The 23,723-nt window shown below is 44.4% G+C and overlaps 1 protein-coding gene across 1 annotated transcript; it reads left to right on the top strand.

Moving 5' to 3' along the window:
* Positions 1-21,377: 21,377 nt before the first annotated feature.
* On the top strand, positions 21,378-22,524 carry LOC140886658 (uncharacterized). The gene is made up of 2 exons (XM_073293372.1): positions 21,378-21,688; positions 21,735-22,524. Exons 1-2 carry the CDS (start codon positions 21,378-21,380, stop codon positions 22,522-22,524), a joined length of 1,101 nt encoding a protein of 366 aa, XP_073149473.1.
* The last annotated feature ends 1,199 nt before the right edge of the window (positions 22,525-23,723 follow it).

Below are 23,723 nucleotides of genomic sequence, written 5' to 3' on the forward strand. Positions count from 1 at the left end.
ACCTTATTGTAAGGCCCGAAAATATTAGGTTCTTAATTATGGGATTTAAGATTTAAATTCCGAATAAGAGGGAAAAGATGAATTTAAGAATGTATGGAAATTAGAGATTTCAATTTCGGGTCAGAAATATTTAATTTGAGGATTTTTCGGATTTTAAGATTTTAATATCCGGAATTCTTAAATTAAAAGATTAAAAATATTTTCAATTGATATTTATGGAATTTAAGATGTAATTCCAAGATTATAAATATAAAGGATTTAATTGAAGGATGAAATCCGAGCAAGGACCCATTTGCAAATATTGAGTAGTTCAAGGACTAAAATGCGATCAGTTCCGAAATGATTTAATTTTAATTCGAGAATATTTAATTTGTAAATATTTAGAGTTTAGAATTAAATTCTATTATTCTTAAATTATTTAGTATTGAAATTGAATTAAATCGCTTGTCCGGGGACTGAATTGCAATTAGGCCAAAGTTAAGGGACCAAAATGCAATTCCCTTGCAACTTGCAATGTATAAACGTGTAAGGGAAGAAAAGATATCAAATTCCCAGCCAAGAAACGGGAGAATGGGGAGAAAGGGTTCCAAGCCAATTTTCAACCTTTCAAGTCCCGATTAAATTCAATCCGCCCGGTAGAATTTTCGATTGAACATATATTTGCGATCACAGCTCTGAGTGCTATGTTTTGACGTAAGTTTTATGAAGTTATACCATGTTTGAATTTTAAGTTGTTGTTAGAATTATGATTTGATTGTATAAACGTGTTCTAGTAGATACGACGATAGCATATTTAAGACGGATCGTGAAAAGATCATCGTTTGAACATGTTTTCGATTTTTGAAAGAATTGTTGAAATTCCGAAATTATGGAGCTGCATATTTCGAAATTTAGCTGTAGAATTGGTGATGATATGAGATTGATATGATTGTCATATTAATGTTTAAGCTTTTGGAAAGACCGAAATCGTACCGTTACGCCACTGGTTCAAGATTTTGAATTGTTATGCATTCTAAATGCCTAGAGCTTATATTCAAGTTTATTGTAGATGAATTGAATATGAGATTATGTTTAGAATGAAGATATAATGATATTTGAATCGAAAGATTTATCGGACTCGGATCGTTGTGACGTCGGTTTGAATTCTGATTGTCCTAACAAGATTTGAATTGTATAAGCTTTAAAGAATCATCGATTCAGATTGGAATTTATGTTTAGATATGTTATAATCTATTTCAGATTTGAATTGAAGATTATCGAAGTTGAATCGACGTGCTCGAGTTCGAATGACTTGAAGTGTTTGAAGTTGAATCAAAACTAACTTCAAGTAGCACTGATTGAAATGAGCAGATTGTATGACCGATTTGGCTAGCTTTGAGATGATCAGCGAGATGATCAGCATTGGAAACAGATTCAAGAGGTTTGAATCGCGATGAAAGGTATGAATAGACATTAATAAGATGGGCAGAATAACTCGAGATTGTTTTGATTATCGAGTTGCCTAAAATCACATACATGCATGTTTAAGTTATGTTATTGTTTACGTTTACATAAATGGAATAGATTATTCAAGATAGCTATTTTCTTGAATTTCCAGAATATTTATGTAAATATTTATTTGTCTTCTTTGATTTATAGTATTTTCTGTATTGAACATGTTTTATGTATTACATGTGATACTTACAGATTTGTCGGTATCGTTGAATGATTATATGTTCATATAATTATATGATTGATGTGTTCAAGGTGTTTTATAGCAGTTAATGCATACAGAACATGTTGCATTCATCTTGAACTCCAGCTAGTAAAGAACAGAGGGTTGAAAGGCCTAGAGTGCATATGACGTTTGGAGGGCTGTAGTTGAGTGGCACGAAATGTAGACTTACTTCCAGAGCCAGAAGACTCACTATAGTTGCACCAAAGTCAGAGGAAATGAAGTATTCAACTTCACCTCGATTGGGTGAGTTGGTGTTTGTTGAAGATTTTATTTTCTCGGGATCCCAGAACTACGATTTATTGATATCAGATTTGATAGCCTATTTCTTGGCACATGCATTGCATTTATACATTAATCTAGAGATTTCTATGGTTTAGAATATGCGTTTATAAATGCTAGCATGTTATGTTATTATGTAACGTTCATGATATGAATGACTTATATGCTTAAATGATGTATATACATGTTATTCCTACTGAGATTTATTCTCACCGGAGTTATCCGGCTGTTGCTTTGTTTGTATGTGTGCATTGCAATAGGTTGGGGCATGATCAAGATAGAGTTGGCTTGGATAGCTTGAGAAGAGAGATAGCAAGTGGTGATTCGGGTTTTAAGCAGATGACATGTATTTATGACTGGGTAAACATGTTAGAAAGCAAGAACATTTGTATATGTTGTTTTTGTCAAGTATTGATTTATACTTGAGAGTTCATGTATTCTAGATCACTTGCTATTAGTTTGAATGCATGAAAAGTATCTAGCATGATGTTGAGAAGTTTATATGAAGTTGGTATGAGATTTGGAATCATATTGTACAACAAAGATATATTTTTATTTTCTGGAAAGAGTGCCCGCTCGATCGGGTAAACTCCACGGATCGAGCGCGGCCTGTGAATTTCCAAAAAAGAGACATGAGTTTTTGGGCTCGCTCGATCGGGTGAGTTTCACCGATCGAGCGAGACAAAAAACTGTTGCAGACCGAGAGCTTAGAATTTTAGCTCGCTCGATCGGCTAAGTTTGCCCGATCGAGCGAGGTGATGGTTTTTTAAAAACAAAAAAAAATAAAAATTTTAGCTCTTGGTTTATTATTCATGTATTGTTTGATTAATTTTTAATTAATCGTTTATTTCCCTAAGATGAGATTAGCAACTCGGGTCCCCACACTTATAAACATACAAAACCATCTGACTGATAATGAAATCCAAAAGTGTTGTCACTATTGGCCAACCGAGCCAACCGTGAGTCTTTGGATCAGACATCTGAGCATCCCGAATCTGAGAATACAAAGCTAGCTCAGATAGAATTGCAAAAGGTTGAATAATCTCCATACCTTTATTGTGCTTAAAGGTGTACCCCAAAGAACAACAATATTGAATTGTTCTAGATACAAGACAAGTTTGAAGTGCAGACACCCGTACCTTACGACTCAAAGCATCAGTGTTAAGATTAGTAGTGTAGTAACCCATATCAAAAATTGAGTAATTAGAGCGGTAATCAAGATTCTTATAGGTAAAACTTGATTAAGGGATTTCCAGATGGGTCTAGGAAGTTCAAAAATAGATTCAAAATGTTCAAAAATAGCTCGAAAGGTCCCGAGTCATCGGGATGATCGGAAGGTCCGATTTAGGATCGGAGCATCCGATCTGTGTACAGTTCGAAAGGTAAGTTAGTGTTTAGAAGCATAGTTGCGATCAAAACTCCGATGAGGGATTGGAGCATCTGAACTCCACCAGGCCAGCTGTTCAAGGATGAGGACATCAAGATGACGAGCTTCCGAAGTGAGATCGGAGAATCCGAACTGGCTGGCAGGGACACTTGTCAAGAAACCATTACACGTGATGAGCATGCAAGATCGGAAGTTGTCAAGAAACCATAACACGTGATAAGCATAAAAGATCAGAACGTTTGATCAAAAGACCGGAGCATCCGATCAGGTGGTTCGGAGCTTCCGATCATGCTCTATTTATAGGCCATCCGAGAGCTCCTTTCTTGGTCATTCTTAATTCTTCCTATAGTGACCCATACCAGAATCACCTACTAAACAGAACTTAAGCATGCAATTAACTTAATTAAAACAAAACCAGAATAAACTGCGGAAGCTAATAAATCAAAATACAATCCCAAGGAAAGGAATCTGCAAATAACCAAATATTATACAACCATATCGACCCCACCAGCTGACCAATCGCTGCCTAGCTCTTCCTAGATCCACCCTCCTCGTCCAATCGCAAACCTGCCCCTTGGAATAGGGTGTCCAGATACAACAGAGTACGAGACGTGAGCATAAGATGCTCAGCACGAGAGTATGAGTACGCAATGTTATATAAATACATGAATGCAAATGTACCGCCTACAGACTAGAGGCCAAGGATCAGATAACAAAACATACTGGGCCCTGGTATGTAGCATGATGTGCCTTCGCTTCAAGAGGTGGCTCCCATACCAATACCAGTGAATATTCCGGACCCAAATCGATGGAAGTCCAACCACTAACAGGATAAGGTAAAACCCTAATACCAGACACCTCAAAAGAGATAACTCAATATTCAATTAATGTAGCATAAAGTCATGACAAATAAATCATGCTGTCACATAATACATGCATACTCAGTCAGGATATCTCGAACAGTACTTCCGAACCTCAACTACAAGGCAAGCTCTACCAGCTCTAGATCCACGCCTACAATCCGCTCTACAAAGCCAAATGATACTACTATCATTATAGTGCTCTAAAAGCTTTAACTAAGCTATTGCATACTCCTAAATATTTTTAGGAATCAAAAGCTATACTTGCGTCCATCGTCAGCCTTTTGCTGTCGATTGCCTCAAAACTAGGCCACAGCTCCGCTACGACGTCTGGATCGTGCTTCCGCTTCTGGATTTCCCAAAGAAAGCCTAGAATTCCCTAGATCTAAGCTATAAGGCTAAATAATTGAGAGATAAGAGATGATTGGTGCGTTTGAAATGAGGCCTCAGCACCCTTATTTATAGAAGAAGAACGGAACGTCCGTTCCCAATCGTTGCGTCCATTCGCACGATGAACGTTTTGTTCGTTCACGAACATTGCGTCCGATGTCACATCAAGGTTGTAAGCAATGGCGTCATCTTGCTGATGTCACAGATGACATCAGCTGGTCGGAACGTTGCTTCCGTTCCATGGACGTTGCGTCCGTTCCACCCGACCCTACGAGCCATTTTTTATCATTCTGGGTCCATTTCCGGACTCCGATAATCCATCTGTAATTTCCTTAATCATGATTTACTTAATCTAAACATGATCAATGATTAATTACCATTAATCGCTAATTCGGATACGGGCTACTACATTCTCCCCCACTTAAGATTTTTCGTCCTCGAAATCAGATCTTAAGTATCGAACAAACAAATAATATGCGGAAACATTCTTTATTCAGATAAAATTCTACAAGGTACAACTTGGTACAATACTGAAATAACAATCAAAATAACTCAGGATGTTCCGAACGCATCCTGCTCTCAAGTTCCCAAGTGGCTTCTTCCGTGCATCGATGTTGCCACTGAACTAAAACAAGAGGAATGGCTTTATTCCGTAATACCTTATCCTTATAATCGATGATACGCACTGGTCTCTTAACATAAGTCAAATCAGTATCCACCTGAACTTCTGACGGCTGCAAAATATGAGACTGATCTGCCTTATACCGTCGCAATAGAGATACGTGAAATACGTCATGGATACTGGACAAATACAGTGGCAAGGCTAACCGATATGCCAAATCACCAATGCTCTCCAAGATCTCAAACGGACTCTGGGAGATAGCTTACCCTTGAGACCGAACCTGAGAACCTTGCGAAAAGGTTTAACCCTCAGAAATACTTTATCCCTGACATCGAACTGCGGAGGTCTACGCTTAGTGTTAGCATAGCTGGCCTGAAGATCATGTGCAGTCTTAATCCATTTCTTAATCTGACCAACAATGTTTGCTGACTGCTGAATCAACTCTGATCCCTCAACCTGTCTCTACCCCACTTCTTCCCAGTAAAGTGGAGTACGACAATGTCGCCCATACAATGCCTCAAAAGGTTCCATCCCAATGCTACGATGGTAATTGTTGTTGTACTTGAACTCAATCAATGGAAAATGATTGTAGTGACCCTTACTCGGATCACCTACTAAACAGAACTAAGGCATGCAATTAACTTAATTAAACAGATATCAGAATAAAACTGTGGAAACCATAAATAATTTACAACCCCAAGTAAAGGAATCTGTAATTTATCCAATAATATACAACCAAATCGAATAGCTGTATAAACCCAAAACAACAGTAATAAAACCTAAGCGAAGCTCCAGCTGGCCAACCACTGACTAGCCCCTCCTGGATCCACCCTCCTCGTCCAATCGCAAACCTGCCCCATGGAATAGGGTGTCCAGAAAATACAGAGTACGAGACGTGATCATAAAACGCTCAGTGCGAGAGTATGAGTATACATGCATGCAAAGTGAACTCCCTATAGACTCGAGGTCAAGGATCAGATAACAGAGACAAACCGGGCCCTGGTATGTAGCACGCTGTGCCATCTCTTCAGGAGGTGGCTCCCATACCGAGATAACCGTGGATACGCCGGACCCAAATCGATGGAAGTCCATCCACAACAGGATAGGGTACAACCCTACTAACAGACATCTCGAAATAGATACAGCAAGATGCAAATGAATGCAGCATAATATCATGGCATATAAATCATGCAGTCACATAATACATGCATACTCAGTCAGGATATCTCGAACAGTACTTTCGTACCTCAATACAGTGCAAGCTCTACCAACTCTAGGTCCACGCCTATAGTCTGCTCTACACTGCCAAATGATACTACTATCATTAAAGTGCTCTAAAAGCCTAAACTAAGCTATTGCATACTCCTAAATATTTATAGGAAGCAAAAGCTATACCTTCGTCCATCGTTAGCCCTTTGATGTCGATGCCTCCAGAACTTGGGCACAACTCCGCTACGACTACCGAATTCTTCGCCGACCTCCGGACCAAGCCTAAGAAGACTAGAACAGCTCCAAAAGGACTAGAATGGAAAGGAGAACTCGGAATTGGCAAATGAAAGTGAAGCCTCGGCCTTTTATTTATATACAATGATCGGAACTTCCGATCCTTGATCGGAACGTCCGAACCTCGATCGGAACGTCCGATCCTGCCATCGGAGCTTCCGAAGATCCTGATCTGCCACGTGTCAAAATATCACTTGTTGACTCCGGATAGGGGTGATCGGAGCTTCCGGTCCTGATCAGAGCTTCCGATCTTTCCACACGTCATGCCTGACGTAATATCGATCGGAGCTTCCGATCCTGCTTGGAACTTCCGATCCTGATCGGTGCTTCCGAACTCACCTTCGGAACTTCCGAACTTTACCCAAGTAATTATGATTAATCCCTCAATTACTGATTTTGGTTACGGGCTACTACATTCTCCCCCACATAAGATATTTCGTCCTCGAAATCAGATCTTAAGTACCGAATGCAAATACAGGAATCAGAAACATTCTTTATTCAAATCAAACGTTTACAGAGTTTGCAACTGAATACAGCTTAAAGAATGAAATCAAAACAACTCAGGATGGTCTTTACGCATCCTGTCCTCGAGCTCCCAAGTAGCTTCCTCAGTGCCTCGGCGCTGCCACTGAACTAAAACCAAAGGAATGACTTTGTTCCGTAAAACCTTATCCTTATAATCCAGGATACGAAGAGGTTTCTCAACATAAGTCAAATCCTTGTCTACCTGAACCTCAGACCGCTGCAGAATATGAGATTCATCCGCCACATACCGTCGCAATAGAGATACGTGGAACACGTCGTGAATACTAGAAAGATGCGATGGCAAAGCGAGTCGATAAGCCAAATCGCCAATGCTCTCCAAGATCTCAAACGGACCGATAAATCTGGGAGACAACTTGCCCTTAAGGCCAAATCTGAGAATCTTGCGGAAAGGTGACACTCTCAGAAACACTTTCTCCCCGACCTCGAACTGCAAGGGCCTACGCTTGATATTAGCATAACTGGCCTGACGATCCTGTGCAGTCTTAATCCGTTTCTTGATCTGATCAACAATGTCTATCGCCTGCTGGATAAACTCCGGTCCTTCAGCCTGTCTCTCCCCCACTTTTTCCCAGAAGAGTGGAGTACGACAACGTCGCCCATACAACGCCTCAAAGGGTGCCATCCCAATACTAGTATGATAGCTGTTGTTGTAAGCAAACTCGATCAACGGCAAATGATCCTGCCAGGCTGAACCAAAATTCATGACGCACGCTCTAAGCATATCCTCTAAAGTACGGATAGTGCGCTCTGACTGACCATCAGTCTCCGGATGATAGGCTGTACTCAAACTGAGAGTAGTGCCCATCGCACGCTAAACACTCCCCCAGAATCTAGAAGTAAACCTGGGTCCCGATCGCTGACAATGCTCACAGGCACTCCATGAAGTCGGACGATCTCCTGAATGTACATCCGTGCCATGCGATCCACAGAGTACTCTCGGCTATAGGAAATGAAATGCGCTGACTTGGTGAGTCGGTCCACCACAACCCAGATAGCATCACAGTTCTTCAGGGATACCGGCAAATGGGTCACAAAGTCCATTGTGATAAACTCCCATTTCCATTCAGGAATAGGCAGACTGTGAAGCAATCCTCTAGGTCGTCAGTGCTCTGCCTTGACCTGTTGACACACCAAACATCTCGAAACAAACTGATAAACACTGCGTTTCATTCCCTTCCACCAGAAACGAGTACGTAGATCCTTGTACATCTTGTTGCTCCCAGGATGAATACTCAACTTAGTGCGATGCGCCTGAGACAAAATCTCCTCTCGCAACTCCTCATCCTGAGGAATCACAAGCCTACCAGACAAACACAGAAAGCCATCTGACAGATAATGAAATTCAGACGAGCTACCCTCGTTAGCTAGATGAGCTAAACGCTGGTTCTTCGAATCAGACATCTGAGCATCTCGGATCCGCGAATACAAGGCTGGCTCAGATAATATCGCAAACATCTAGATACTCTGCATACCTTTCTTATGTTTGAAGGTAAAACCTGAAGTACAACAGTCACTGATCGCACTAGACATCGAACAAGTCTGAAGTGCGGATAGTCGCACCTTGCGACTCAAAGCATCAGCGGTGAGATTAGCAGCTCCCGGATGGTACTTAATCTCGCAATCATAGTCCTTAAGCAAGTCCATCCAACGTCTCTGCCTCATGTTCAACTCCGCCTGAGTGAACAAATACTTGAGACTCTTATGGTCGGTGAAGATCTCAAATTTCTCGCCATACAGATAATGACGCCAGATCTTCAAAGCGAACACAATGGCTGCTAACTCCAAATCATGGACTGGGTAGTTGTCCTCGTGAAGCTTTAGCTGTCTAGAAGCGTATGCGATCACATGCCCATTCTGAGTCAGGACACAACCTAACCCCTGAAGAGAAGCATCTGTGTAAACTACATACCCTCCAGATCCTGATGGTAATGCCAACACCGGCGTAGAAGTCAACCGCCGTCGAAACTCACGGAAATTCTCCTCACACTCGGAGGACCACTCAAAATCCACACCCTTGCGGGTAAGCTGCGTCAACGGTCGAGCTAACTCAGAGAAGTTCAGAATGAAGCGACGATAATACCCTGCTAGACCCAGAAAACTACGGATCTCAGCAACTGTCGTCGGACGCGACCAATTAAGTACTGCTTCAATCTTGCTTGGATAAACAGAAATCCCCTCCCTGGATATGATATGGCCAAGAAAGACCACTCTATCCATCCAGAACTCACACTTACTCAGCTTGGCGTACAACTGCTCATCTCGAAGAGTCTGTAGTACCAATCGCAAATGAGAAACATGCTCCTCCGTATTACGTGAATACACCAAGATGTCGTCAATGAAGACCACGACAAACTTGTCCAAATACTCCCTGAAGACACGGTTCATCAAATCCATGAATATAGCCGGCGCATTAGTCAAACCAAATGGCATCACTAGGAACTCGTAATGCCCATAGCGAGTACGGAATGCAGTCTTGGCTACATCCTGATCACGGACTCTCAACTGATGATACCCAGATCTCAAGTCAATCTTGGAGTAAACTGATGTGCCCTGCAGTTGGTCAAACAAGTCATCAATACGAGGCAACGGATACTTGTTCTTCACAGTTACTCAGTTCAGCTGCCGATAGTCAATGCACAGCCGCATCGACCCATCCTTCTTCTTCACGAAGAGAACAGGAGCTTCCCAAGGAGATACACTAGGACGAATGTACCCCTTGTCCAAAAGATCTTGTAGCTGATTCTTCAACTCACGCATCTCTGACGGAGCCAGACGATACGGTGCTCTAGAAATAGGCAAAGTACCCGGCATCAACTCTATGTCAAACTCGACTTCCCTAGCAGGAGGAAAACCTGGAATCATATCAGGAAATACATCTGGAAATTCATCCACAACAGGAATGCTCTCTATCCCAATACTCTCAGCAGACAAATCAACTGCATAGATAAGGTAACCTTCCCCGCCAGACTCTAGAGATCGACAGGCTCTCAAAGCTGATACCAAAGGCATCGGGGGTCGCGCTCCCTCACCATAGAAAAACCAACTCTCACTCCCCTCTGGATGAAAGCGTACTAATTTCTGATAGCAGTCCACTGAAGCTCGATAGATAGTCAACATATCTATTCCCAGAATGCAATCAAAGTCGTCCATCGCTAGGACCATGAGATTCGCTAACAGAATGTTCCCTTCGAACTCTAAAGGGCAACCCATCACTAGACGCTTAGCCAAAGCAGATTGGCCCGTCAGAGTAGAAATAGACATCACGACATCTAGTGCAATGCATGGTAACTTATGCCTCTTAACAAAACGTGAAGAAATGAAGGAATGAGATGCACCAGTGTCAATAAGTACAAGAGCAGGTATACCATAAAGCAGAAATGTACCTGCGATGACTTTCTCATTCTCCTCCTCTGCCTGATCATGTCTCAGGGCAAACACCTGGCCAGAAGCTCGTGGCCTCAAATGAGAACTCCCAGCAGATTGTCCCTGCGACCTCTGCTGTATGGTGGCCTGAGAACCCGATCCTAGTCCAGAACCAGAACCGCCTCCCCCAGACAGTGGACATTCTCTCCGGATATGACCAGTCTCTCCACAACGGAAACAAGCTCCAGAAGCTCTACGGCACTTGTCGGATGGATGGTTCTTCCCACAGTGATCACACTTGTCCTTCTTACCGTAACGGACAACACCTCCAGAACCAGAGGAAGAAGAAGAAGATCCAGACTTTTTGAAAGTTTGGGCACGGGGACCCAAAGAACTAGCAGGCCTTGACTGAGGGAAAGACCTGTTCCGTCGAATGCTGTCCTCCACCTGGTGACAACGGCTCACCAAACCTTCGTAGGACATGTCATCGCCAACCGCCACATGGTCATGGATCTCAGGGTTAAGGCCCTGAAGGAACAAATTATACTTCATCTCTGAGCTATCAGCAATCTCGGGGCAATAGAATAGCAGATCAAAGAACCTCTACTGATACTCATCGATAGACATGGCTCCCTGTCACAGACTCAGTAGCTCGCCTTCCTTCGACTGACGGAGTGCAGGAGGAAAATATCGCTTTTGGAAAGCTGTGCGGAACCCGACCCAGGTGGCCACTCCTCTCGCCGCAACGAAAGGTGCAGAAGTAAACCTCCACCACCTGCGCGCACGCCCATCCAGAAGATAGCCAAGGGTTTCCACCTTCTGCTCCTCGGTGCATTGGAAAGTCTGAAAAGTCGTTTCCATGCGGTCTAACCAGTTCTCCGCATCCTCCGGAGACTCACCTCCAACTAAGGGCTCAGGACCCATAGCTAAGAATCGATGCACAGTGAAACGCTCGTCGTCATGGTGACGATGACGCCGTTCTCGACGAGGCTCCCAAGAACTCTGGTCGTCATGATTTGACATCTACAAAAATACCTCAAGATGAGACTAAATCCCAAGAATTCTTTTGCATGCTCTGATACCATAAATGTAGTGACCCTTACTCGGATCACCTACTAAACAGAACTAAGGAATGCAATTAACTTAATTAAACAGATATCAGAATAAAACTGCGAAAACCTTAAATAATTTACAACCCCAAGTAAAGGAATCTGTAATTTATCCAATAATATACAACCAAATCGAATAGCTGTATAAACCCAAAACAACAGTAATAAAACCTAAGCGAAGTTCCAGCTGGCCAACCACTGACTAGCCCCTCCTGGATCCACCCTCCTCGTCCAATCGCAAACCTGCCCCATGGAATAGGGTGTCCAGAAAATACAGAGTACGAGACGTGAGAATAAAACGCTCAGTGCAAGAGTATGAGTATACATGCATGCAAAGTGAACTCCTTATAGACTCGAGGTCAAGGATCAGATAACAGAGACAGACCGGGCCCTGGTATGTAGCACGCTATGCCGTCCCTTCAGGAGGTGGCTCCCATACGGAGATAAACGTGGATACGCCGGACCCAAATCGATGGAAGTCCATCCATAACAGGATAGGGTACAACCCTACTAACAGACATCTCGAAAGAGATACAGCAAGATGCAAATGAATGCAGCATAATATCATGGCATATAAATCATGCAGTCACATAATACATGCATACTCAGTCAGGATATCTCGAACAGTACTTTCGTACCTCAATACAGTGCAAGCTCTACCAACTCTAGGTCCATGCCTATAGTCTGCTCTACACTGCCAAATGATACTAATATCATTAAAGTGCTCTAAAAGCCTAAACTAAGCTATTTCATACTCCTAAATATTTATAGGAAGCAAAAGCTATACCTTCGTCCGTCGTTAGCCCTTTGATGTCGATGCCTCCAGAACTTGGGCACAACTCCGATACGACTACCGAATGCCTCGCCGACCTCCGGACCAAGCCTAAGAAGACTAGAACAGCTCCAAAAGGACTAGAATGGAAAGGAGAACTCGGAATTGGCAAATGAAAGTGAAGCCTTGGCCTTCTATTTATAGACAACGATCGGAACTTCCGATCCTTGATCGGAATGTCCGAACCTCGATCGGAACGTCCGATCCTACCATCGGAGTTTCCGAAGATCCTGATCTGCCACGTGTCAAAATATCACTTGTTGACTCCGGATAGGGGTGATCGGAGCTTCCGGTCCTGATCGGAGCTTCCGATCTTGCCACATGTCATGCCTGACGTAATATCGATCGGAGCTTCCGATCCTGTTCGGAACTTTCGATCCTGATCGGTGCTTCCGAACTCACCTTCGGAACTTCCGAACTTTACCCAAGTAATTATGATTAATCCTTCAATTACTGATTTTGGTTACGGGCTACTACAATGATCTTGCCAGACTGGACCAAAATCCATAACACATGCCCGAAGCATGTCCTCCAATGTACAAATAGTACGCTATGTCTTCCCATCTGTCTCTAGGTGATAGGCCGTACTCAAACTTAGACTTGTGCCCATGGCACGCTGAACGCTCCCCCAGAATCTAGAAGTAAACTTGGGGTCTCGATCGCTGACAATGCTCACCGGCACTCCATGAAGTCGAACGATCTCCTGAATGTACAATCGAGCCATCTGCTCAACACTGTACTCTCGGATATATGGAATGAAATGAGCTGACTTGGTGAGTCGGTCCACCAAAACCCAGATAACATCACAATTCCTTGAGGATACCGGAAAATGGGTCACAAAATCCATCGTGATAAGCTCCCATTTCCACTCAGGAATAGGTAGACTATGAAGCAAACCTCCAGGTCGTCGGTGCTTTGCCTTGACCTGCTGACAAACCAAACACTTTGAAACATACTGATACACACTGCGTTTCATCCCTTTCCACCAAAAGCGAGTACGCAGATCCTTGTACATCTTGTTGCTACCCGGATGAATACTCAACTTAGTGCGATGTGCTTGAGACAAAATCTCATCCCGCAGATCATCGTCTTCCGGAATCATAAGCCGACCCGACAAACACAGAAAATCATCTGACTGATAGTGAAATCCAGACGTACTACCCTCGTTGGCTATACGAGCCAAACACTGGGTCTTTGAATCAGAAATCTGAGCATCCCGAATCCATGACTACAAAGCCGGATCAGATAATATCGCAAACATCTGGATAATCTGCAATCTGCATTCCTTTCTTGTGCCTGAAGGTATACCCGGAAGAACAACAATCTTCAATCGCGCTCGACATCTAACAAGTCTGCAGTTCGGATAATCGCACCCTGCGACTTAAGGCATCAACGGTGAGATTAGCAGCTCCCAGATGATACTTATTCTCGCAATCATAATCTTTCAGAAAGTCCATCCAACGTCTCTGCCTCATGTTCAACTCTTCCTGAGTGAACAAATACTTGAGACTCTTGTGGTCAGTGAAGATCTCAAACCTCTAGCCATACAGATAATGATGCCAGATCTTCAAGGCAAACACAATAGCCGCCAACTCTAAATCATGCACTGGATAATTATCCTCGTGAACCTTCAATTGTCTAAAAGCATATGCAATCACATGTCCATTTTGAGTCAAAACACAACCTAGCCCCTGAAGAGAAGCATCTATGTAAACCACATACCCTCTAGATCCTGACGGTAATGCCAAAACTGGCGCATAAGTCAACCGTCGTCGAAGCTCACAAAAAATATCCTTACACTCTGAGGACCACTCAAAATCGACATCCTTGCAGGTAAGATGCATTATTGGTCGAGCTAACTGAGAGAAAATCGCAATGAAGCGACGATAATAACCTGCTAGACCCAAAAAACTGCGGATATCTGCTACCGTCGTCGGCATCGACCAATTCAGCACAGCCTCAATCTTACTCGGATCGACAGAAATCCCCTCCCTGGATATAATATGGCCAAGAAAAACAACTCGATCCATCCAGAACTCACACTTACTCAATGTGGAGAAAAGCTGATTATCTCAAAGAGTCTGTAATACCGACCACAAGTGAGTAACATGCTCCTTTGTATTACGCAAATACACCAGAATGTCGTCAATGAAGATCACGACAAACTTGTCCAAAAATTCCCTGAAGACCCGGTTCATCAGATCCATAAATATAGCTGGTGCATTAGTCAATCTGAATGGCATTACTAGAAATTCGTAATGCCCATAACGAGTACGAAAGGCAGTCTTGGCTATATCTTTATCTCGGACTCTCATCTGATGATATCCAGATCTCAAATCAATCTTGGAGTAGACCGAAGTACCCTGTAACTGATCAAACAAGTCATCAATACGAGGCAAAGGATACTTGTTCTTCATGGTAACTCGGTTCAACTGCCGTTAGTCAATGCACAACCGCATAGACCCATCCCTCTTCTTTACAAAGAGAACATGAGCTCCCCAAGGAGATACACTAGGATGAATGTACCCCTTGTCCAAAAGATCCTGCAATTGATTTTTCAATTCTCGCATCTCTGACAGAGCCAGACGATACGACGCTCGAGAAATAGGCAAAGTACCCGGCATCAACTCTATGCCAAACTCGATTTCCCTAGCAAGAGGAAAACATGGAATCTCATCTGGAAATACATCTGGGAATTCATCCACAACTGGAATACTATCTAAACAGACACTCTCAGCGGATAAATAAACTTCATAGATGAGGTAGCCTTCCCCGCCAGACTCTAGAGCTCTACAGGCTCTTAAAGCTGATACCAATGGAATCGGAGATCGCGCTACCTCACCATAGAAAAACCAACTATCACCCCCAACTGGATGAAAGTGTACCAACCTCTGATAACAGTCCACTGAAGCTCGATAGGTAGTCAATACATCAATCCCAAGAATGCAATAAAAATCTTCCATCGATAGAACCATGAGATTCGATACCATAATGTTCCCTTCAAACTCTAAAGGGCAACTCATCACTAGACGCTTAGCCAGCGCAGATAAACCCATCGAAGTAGAAACAAAAATCACTACGTCTAGTGCAATGCATGGTAACTGATTATTCTTAACAAATCGGGCATAAATGAAGGAATGATATGCACCAGTGTCAATATGTACAAGAGCAGGTATGCCATATAATAGAAATTTACCTGCGATGACCAAACTCCGAGCTTCGTCCCGGGGCATGCTGTGGGGCCCATGTACATAAAAACCCATCCAATCGACCAGGTACACTTGGCCGAAGTAAGAAGTGCTCACGGCCCAACACGGGCCTTATAAATAAAATAAATGGGACTCCGGACCATCATGAGTCTAAACAATATGCGATCTAACTCCTTACCGGTATAAGTATAAACTATCTTGGATATTTAATAAATAATGAAATATAAGAACTTGGTCCTCAATAAATACTATTGGAGGCCAAAATCTTTTCTAACCAAGTTGCCTTTGACACAATGGTCAAGTACCCATTGAGAAATGGGGAGGTTTGGGGTTCAATTCTCATGGATGTGAATTGAATCCCAATTTTCTAACACTAAACAGTTTACTCCAAGGTGGCATCGATATGGGTTCTGTAGGTGGTCTCTGCGTGGCCTATCCGTGGGTGACCTCCGAGGGGAGATCCGGGTACAGTGACCAAACTTCGAGCTTCGTCCTGGGGCATGATGGGGGGACCCACCTACATAAAAACCCATCCAATCGACCAGGTAGACTTGGCCGGAGTAAGAAGTGCTCGCGGCCCAACACGAGCCTTATAAATAAAATAAATGGGACTCCAAACCATCATGAGTCTAAACTATATGGGATCTTACTCCTTAACGGTATGAGTATAAACTATATGGGATATTTAATAATTAATGAAATATAAGAGCGTGGTCCTCAATAAATACTATTGAGGGCCAAATCTTTTAACCAAGTTGCCTTTGGCACAATTGTTAAGTACCCATTGAGAAATGGGGAGGTTAGGGGTTCAATTCTCATGGATGTGAATTGAATCCCAATTTTCTAACACTAACTAGTGTACTCCTAGGTGGCATCGATGTGGGTTCTGTAGGCGGTCTCTGCATGGCCTATCCGTGGGTGACCTCCGGGGGGAGATCCGGGTACAGTGACCAATCTCCGAGCTTCGTCCCAGGGCATGCTGTGGGGCCCACCTACATAAAAACCCATCCAATCGACCAGGTACACTTGGCCGGAGTAAGAAGTGCTCGCGGCTCAACAGGAGCCTTATAAATAAAATAAATGGGACTCCGGACCATCATGAGTCTAAACTATATGGTATCTAACTCCTTACCAATATGAGTATAAACTATCTGGGATATTTAATAAATAATGAAATATAAGAACTTGGTCCTCAATAAATACTATTGGGGGCCAAATCTTTTAACCAAGTTTTCTTTGGCACAATTGTTAAGTACCCATTGAGAAATGGGGAGGTTAGGGGTTCAATTCTCATGAATGTGAATTGAATCCCAATTTTCTAACACTGACCAGTGTACTCCTAGGTGGCGTCGAAGTGGCTTTTGTAAGCGGTCTCTGCGTGGCCTATCCGTTGGTGACCTCCGAGGGGAGATCCGGGTACAGTGACCAAACTCCGAGCTTCATCCCGGGGCGTGCTGTGGGGCCCAACTACATAAAACCCATCCAATCGACCAGGTACACTTGGCCGAAGTAAGAAGTGCTCGCGGCCCAACACAAGCCTTATAAATAAAATAAATGGGACTCCGGACCATCATGAGTCTAAACTATATGGGATCTAACTCACCGGTATGAGTATAAACTATCTGGATATTTAATAAATAATGAAATATAAGAACTTGGTCCTAAATAAATACTATTGGGGCCAAATCTTTTAACCAAGTTGCCTTTGGCACAATGGTTAAGTACCCATTGAGAAATGGGGAGGTTAGGGGTTCAATTCTCATGGATGTGAATTGAATCCCAATTTTCTAACACTGACCAGTGTATTCCTAGGTGGCGTTGATGTGGGTTCTGTAGGCGGTCTCTGCATGGCCTATCCACGGGTGACTTCCGAGGGGAGATCCGAGTACAGTGACCAAACTCCGAGCTTCGTCCCGGGGCATGCTGTGGGGCCCACCTACATAAAAACCCATCCAATCGACCAGGTACACTTGGCCGAAGTAATAGTGCTCGCGGCCCAACACGAGCCTTATAAATAAAATAAATGGGGCTCAGGACCATCATGAGTCTAAACTATATGGGATCTAACTCCTTACCGGTATGAGTATAAACTATCTAGGATATTTAATAAATAAAGAAATATAAGAACTTGGTCCTCAATAAATACTATTGAGGGCCAAATCTTTTAACCAAGTTGCCTTTGGCACAATGGTTAAGTACCCATTGAGAAATGGGGAGGTTAGGGGTTCAATTCTCATGGATGTGAATTGAATTCTAATTTTCTAACAATGACTAGTGTACTCCTAGGTGGCATCGATGTGGGTTCTGCAGGCGGTCTCTACGTGTCCTATCCGTGGGTGACCTCCTAGGGGAGATCCGGGTACAGTGACCAAACTCCGAGCTTCGTCCCGGGGCGTGCTGTGGGGCCCACCTACATAAAAACCCATCCAATCGACCAGGTACACTTGGCTGGAGTAAGAAGTGCTCGCGGCCCAACACGAGCCTTATAAATAAAATAAATGGGACTCCGCACCATCATGAGTCTAAACTATATGGGATCTAAATCCTTACCGGTAAGAGTATAAACTATCTGGGATATTTAATAAATAATGAAATATAAGAACTTGATACTCAATAAATACTATTAGGGGCCAAATATTTTAACCAAGTTGCCTTTGGCACAATGGTTAAGTACCCATTGAGAAATGGAGAGGTTAGGTGTTCAGTTCTCATGGATGTGAATTGAATCCCAATTTTCTAACACTAACCAGTGTACTCCTAGATGGCGTCGATGTGGGTTCTGTAGGCAGTCTCTGCATGGCCTATCCGTGGGTGACCTCCGAGGGGAGATCCGGGTAAAGTGACCAAACTCCGAGCTTCGTCCCGGGGCGTTCCGTGGGGCCCACCTACATGAAAACCCATCCAATCAACCAGGTACACTTGGCCGGAGTAAGAAGTGCTCACGGCCCAACACAAGCCTTATAAATAAAATAAATGGGACTCCGGACCATCATGAGTCTAAACTATATGGGATCTAACTCCTTACCGATATGAGTATAAACTATCTGGGATATTTAATAAATAAGGAAATATAAGAACTTGGTCCTTAATAAATACTATTGGGGGCCATGCCGCCGCCGGTTCCCGGCCGTCCGACCACCCCACCAGACTCGCCTCGTCACGGCGACCCTACAGTCCAAATTTCAGGCCAATTGGACGTCATTTGGCCGGCCAAATCAGCTCCCGAAATGCCCCAAATCACGGGTCCGATGGCTGCTCCGATCTGCTCCGTTTCAGGCAATGGCCACCCTGGGTCAGTGTCGTCTTCATCTTCCCTTTCATTTCCGACCATTGTCCAGCCTTTTACTTCTCAGATTACCGAGTTTTCAGCTCCTAACCAGACGCTGCCATTGTTCACCGCGAGCTAGATCTCCTTTATTCCATTTCAGGCGAGCTCAGGCCATGGATTTCCGTCGTGGCTAATCCATTTTTCAATTCCTTTCTGCCGCAGCCTCCTCTGATCCCTACCGGTATTTTTCACCCTCCAATTGCTGGTTTCTCACCGCTGGTGGTAAACTCCCAAATTCAAGTGTCTTCACCGAGTTCCGCACCGATTCCAGCAATTTTCACCCCTCCGCCGTCCGAGTCTGCACATTTGGACCCCAATTTCGTGTTCTCCACATCCTCGCCGTCCTTCGGGGGTTCGCCGTCCGCTGACTCGCGAGTTTACTTGGGCGAGTCAATCGGCCGCACTCAGTGGGTCAACCCAGAAGTCCAACCCATGGTCAATGCAGTCAAAATTGTTGACTATGGAGTCAAAATTGGAGAAGTTGACCTTCAAATGGTTGACTTGGACTCTCAAGTCAGAATTGTTGACCATCTGGTCAACTCTAGCTCCAAAATTGCTGATTTAGTCCCTGTTTCATTTCGGGATGATTTAGCTCCTCCATCTCCTCGAGCTTCGAGGAAGAGCTTTGCTGATGTGATCAATTCGATGGAGGATCTTCCGGAGCCAATTTTTCGGGATGGAAAACCGGGTATTCGATTCCCAGATGAGGTAATTTCTTCCCTCATTGAGACTTTTAAGTTTGCGCTTGTGGGGAAAATTACGGGTAATCGGTCTACTGCCCCCAACAGTTTGATTTTATCTGCTTTCTTGAAATTGGGACTTAAGACCTCGTTTAATCTGAAATTCCTTCATAGGGGTTATTTGGTCATTACTCTTTTTTGTGAAGGGTATTATGCTCGTCTTTGGACGAAGGGAGGGGTTTTGTGGGAGCTGTCGGGATCCGCTTTTGTAAGTGGACCCCCGAGTTCAAATTTGAGGCAGAATTGCCCATTGCTCCGGTCTATGTTAGATTCCCAAAGCTTCCTTTGCTCTTGTATAACAAGAAAAGTCTGTATGCTCTGGCCAAGATTTTGAGAAACCCTATCAAATTGGATGAGCATACGGCTGAGATATCGAGAGGGGCTTTTACCCGTGTTTGTGTGGAGCTCAATGTTCTCGAGGAGAGAATCAAGCATGTGTGGGTGGGTTGGGTTGAGCATACCCAAGAGATTGAGGTTGTGTATGAGAGGGTGCCTTCCTACTGCACTGATTGCAAGATGTTGGGGCACTCAAATTCTGTGTGCTATTCCCATGGGAAAAATCCTAGGCCTCAACGTCCGAGACCAGCTATTGGGAAGGGCAAGAATGTGGTAGAGGGTTCCGCGCTGCATCCTCTGGAGGAGTGCACCTCTGTGACACCAGAAGGCCCTGAGCCTTTTGTCACGGGGCCAGGCAATTGGGCCATTAAGAGGAGAAGACGCCAACCTCAGCGTCGGCAGCCTGTCATGGCTGACCAGCGCACCAAGAATGCTTTTGAGGTGCTGGAGTCTTTGCCAGAGGAGCCCGATCTTTGTCGATCGGTGTTGAGGACTGTGGACCCGGATGAAAGTCTGGATCCGAGCCCGGATCTCCCTGTGGAGAGAGATAGTGCTCCTGTTCCTTAGTCAGTCCATTTTCCCAAGTCAGTCCAGATTACCCCGTTAGTCCATATTCCCCAGTCAGTCCATAGTACCCCATCAGTCCAAATTCCCCAAGCAGTCCGTAGTCCCTCTTTTGTGCCCATATTTTCGAGGCTGGGTTTGACATTTGTCCAGGTTTTCCTTGGGATCAGCGAGTTGAGGAGGTAGAGGATCCCTCTTTTGTGGTTTGTGCGGAGGATCTGGGACCTCCGCATGGCGTCCAGGTTTCTGCTCCTGTGGAAACTACTGTTTTTATTTAGAATCATAGCAGTCACTCAATTCCTTTGAATCCTAGGACTTCTGGGGAGAATTCCTCCTTGTTCATTGAGGGGCTCATTTCTTAGCAGGGCCGTCTTTGTCAGGAATTTGGCCCGATGACTGAGGACATCAGTGAGGATGATTCAGGATCATTTTATGGTACTGAATTGTGTGATGGGAGAGAGCTTGGGAGGGAAGATGTGGACAATGATTTGTCCAACCTATCCTCCAAGAGAACGCTTCGCTCGGATACGAAGCGTCTACAGACTCGCCATGAGTCTCGAAAGAAGACGGGGCCTTACCCTGTCCATTCCAAATGAATTGTCTCATATGGAACATCAGGGGACTCAGGAGTTCTGAGTCCCAAGAGAGGCTTCATGCCTTGGTGAAGGAGAAGCGTATTAAGATTTTGGCCATTTTGGAGCCGATGATTGCTCTTGATCAGCATTATATGACGCATCGCCTCGGTTTTCAGAGAGTTTTGTCGAATCTCTCCGGTCATATCTGGGTATTCATGTCTGAGGATGTGAAGGCTGAGTGTGTTTTTTATCACACTCAATTCATTCATCTCCGTGTGTCGGCCCCCTTTCTGCCGGTTGATGTCTTTTGTTCTTTTGTCTATGCCAAGTGTGATTACATTGGACGGCGCAACTTGTGGGATTCTTTGTTGCAGGTTAAGCCTGATAGTGGTCCTTGGCTTGTTGGGGGATTTTAATGTCGTGAGGGATGCCTCCGAGTGTCTTGGCTCGTCTGGTGGGAGGCAACTCCCTATGGATGAGTTAAATAGTTTTGTATTGGAGTCCGCCCTGGTTGACGCTGGTTTTGAGGGCTCTTCGTTCACTTGGACGAATAAGACCATTTGGAACCGTCTGGATAGGGTTTTTGTCTCTGTGGATTGGGGTGATCATTTCAACTCTATTAGGGTTGAACACCTTGGCCGCACTGTCTTGGACCATTGCCCCCTTTTGGTATCTGCCCCTGTTTTCGCTCGGGGACCGAGTTCTTTTCGGTTCCAGAGTATGTGGATTTGTCACCCTGGGTTCCTTCAGACCGTCAGGCTGAATTGGAACATTCCCTGTCATCTGCAGGGGATGCCCAAGCTTTTTGCGAAGCTAAAACATCTGAAGGGCCACCTTAAGTGGTGGAACCGGGATGTTTTTGGGAACATTTGTGATAAGATCGCTGAGGAGGAGAAGTCTGTCAGACTTGGTGAGACGGCCTATGAAGCGGACCCCTCGGAGCACCGCTGGACTCTTTTGTCCAAGTGCAACGAGGATCTGTCTAGGGTCACTGCCATGGAGACGGATTTCTGGAAGCAGAAAGCCGCTTGCAATTGGCTTGAGGATGGGGAGAGGAACACGAAGCTCTTTCATAACATGGTCAAGAAGAAGCGGGTGACCAACAAGATCTTTCGCATTTGGGAGGATGGGACCTGCCTTACCTCCACGGCCCTGATCCAGTAGTCCAAGGCTGCCTACTTCCAGCGCCTCCTCACCGGGGATCCTTCTGTCCTGGATATCCCAGATTTTTCTGGTTTTTCCCCGGTGATCTCGGAGGCGGAGAACTTCTGCATCTCGACAACCCCCTCTTTGGAGGAGGTCGCTCGATTGTCTTTTCCATCTCTAGGGATAGTGTGGCAGGCCCTGATGGGTACTCCTCGGCCTTCTTTCAGCACTGCTGGGATTTTGTGCAGCAGGACGTCATGGACGCTGTCCTTGAATTTTTCCAGGGTTCCCCTTTGCCCCAGGGCTTCACTGCCACCACGATCACTTTGGTTCCCAAAGTCGAGGGTGCTCATGCTTGGACGGATTTCCGTCCCATCAGCCTGTGTAATGTCACGAATAAGATCATCTCGAAGCTTTTGTACTCTCGGCTGAAGACAGTGGTTGGGGGTCTTATTTCTCATAGTCAGAGTGGATTCGTGCCGGGTCGGATGATCTCTGATAATATCCTTCTCGCCCAGGAGCTCACTCACAGTCTTAATCTCCCTACCCGTGGTGGCAACATCATCCTGAAGTTGGACATGGCTAGGGCCTATGACAGAGTCTAATGGTCTTTTCTCCTGGATGTCCTTAGGCAGTTCGGATTCTCCGAGCAGGTTGTGAGGATGGTGAGGGCTTTCATTTCTTTCTGCAAGTTCTCGGTCAATGTCAATGGTACTCCCGCTGGTGTCTTTGGCTCTACGAGGGGTTTGAGATAGGGGGATCCTTTGTCCCCCCCTTCTCTTCATTCTTGCGGCGGAGTACCTGTCTCGCGGTCTAGATCTGTAGTGACCCTTACCCGAATTACCTACTAAACAGAACTTAGGCATGCAATTAATTTAATAAACAGATATCAAAATAAACTGCGCGAAAACATTACTAAAATTACAATCCCAAGGCAAGGAATCTGTAAATATCCAAAATAGATTATACAACCAAATCGAAAGCTGTATCAACCCAAAATAATAGAAATAAACCTAGACGAAGCTCCAGCTGGTCAACCACTGCCTAGCCCCTCTTGGAACCACCCACCTCGTCCAATCGCAAACCTGCCCCATGGAATAGGGTGTCCAGAAACACAGAGTATGAGACGTGAGCATAAAACGCTCAGTACGAGAGTATGAGTATACATGCATGCAAAGTGAACTCCCTATAAACTCGAGGTCAAGGATCAAATAACA

Source organism: Henckelia pumila, chromosome 3 (genome assembly GCF_033568475.1).
Source record: "Henckelia pumila isolate YLH828 chromosome 3, ASM3356847v2, whole genome shotgun sequence".
NCBI classification, from domain to species: domain Eukaryota; kingdom Viridiplantae; phylum Streptophyta; class Magnoliopsida; order Lamiales; family Gesneriaceae; genus Henckelia; species Henckelia pumila.

Bases quoted from the DNA above. Each gene is read 5' to 3' on its own strand.
- LOC140886658 (XM_073293372.1), top strand. From the start codon at position 21,378: ATGAATTGTCTCATATGGAACATCAGGGGACTCAGGAGTTCTGAGTCC. The intron at 21,689-21,734 runs GTGTGATTACAT...TCTTTGTTGCAG, and splicing joins TGTTCTTTTGTCTATGCCAA to GTTAAGCCTGATAGTGGTCC.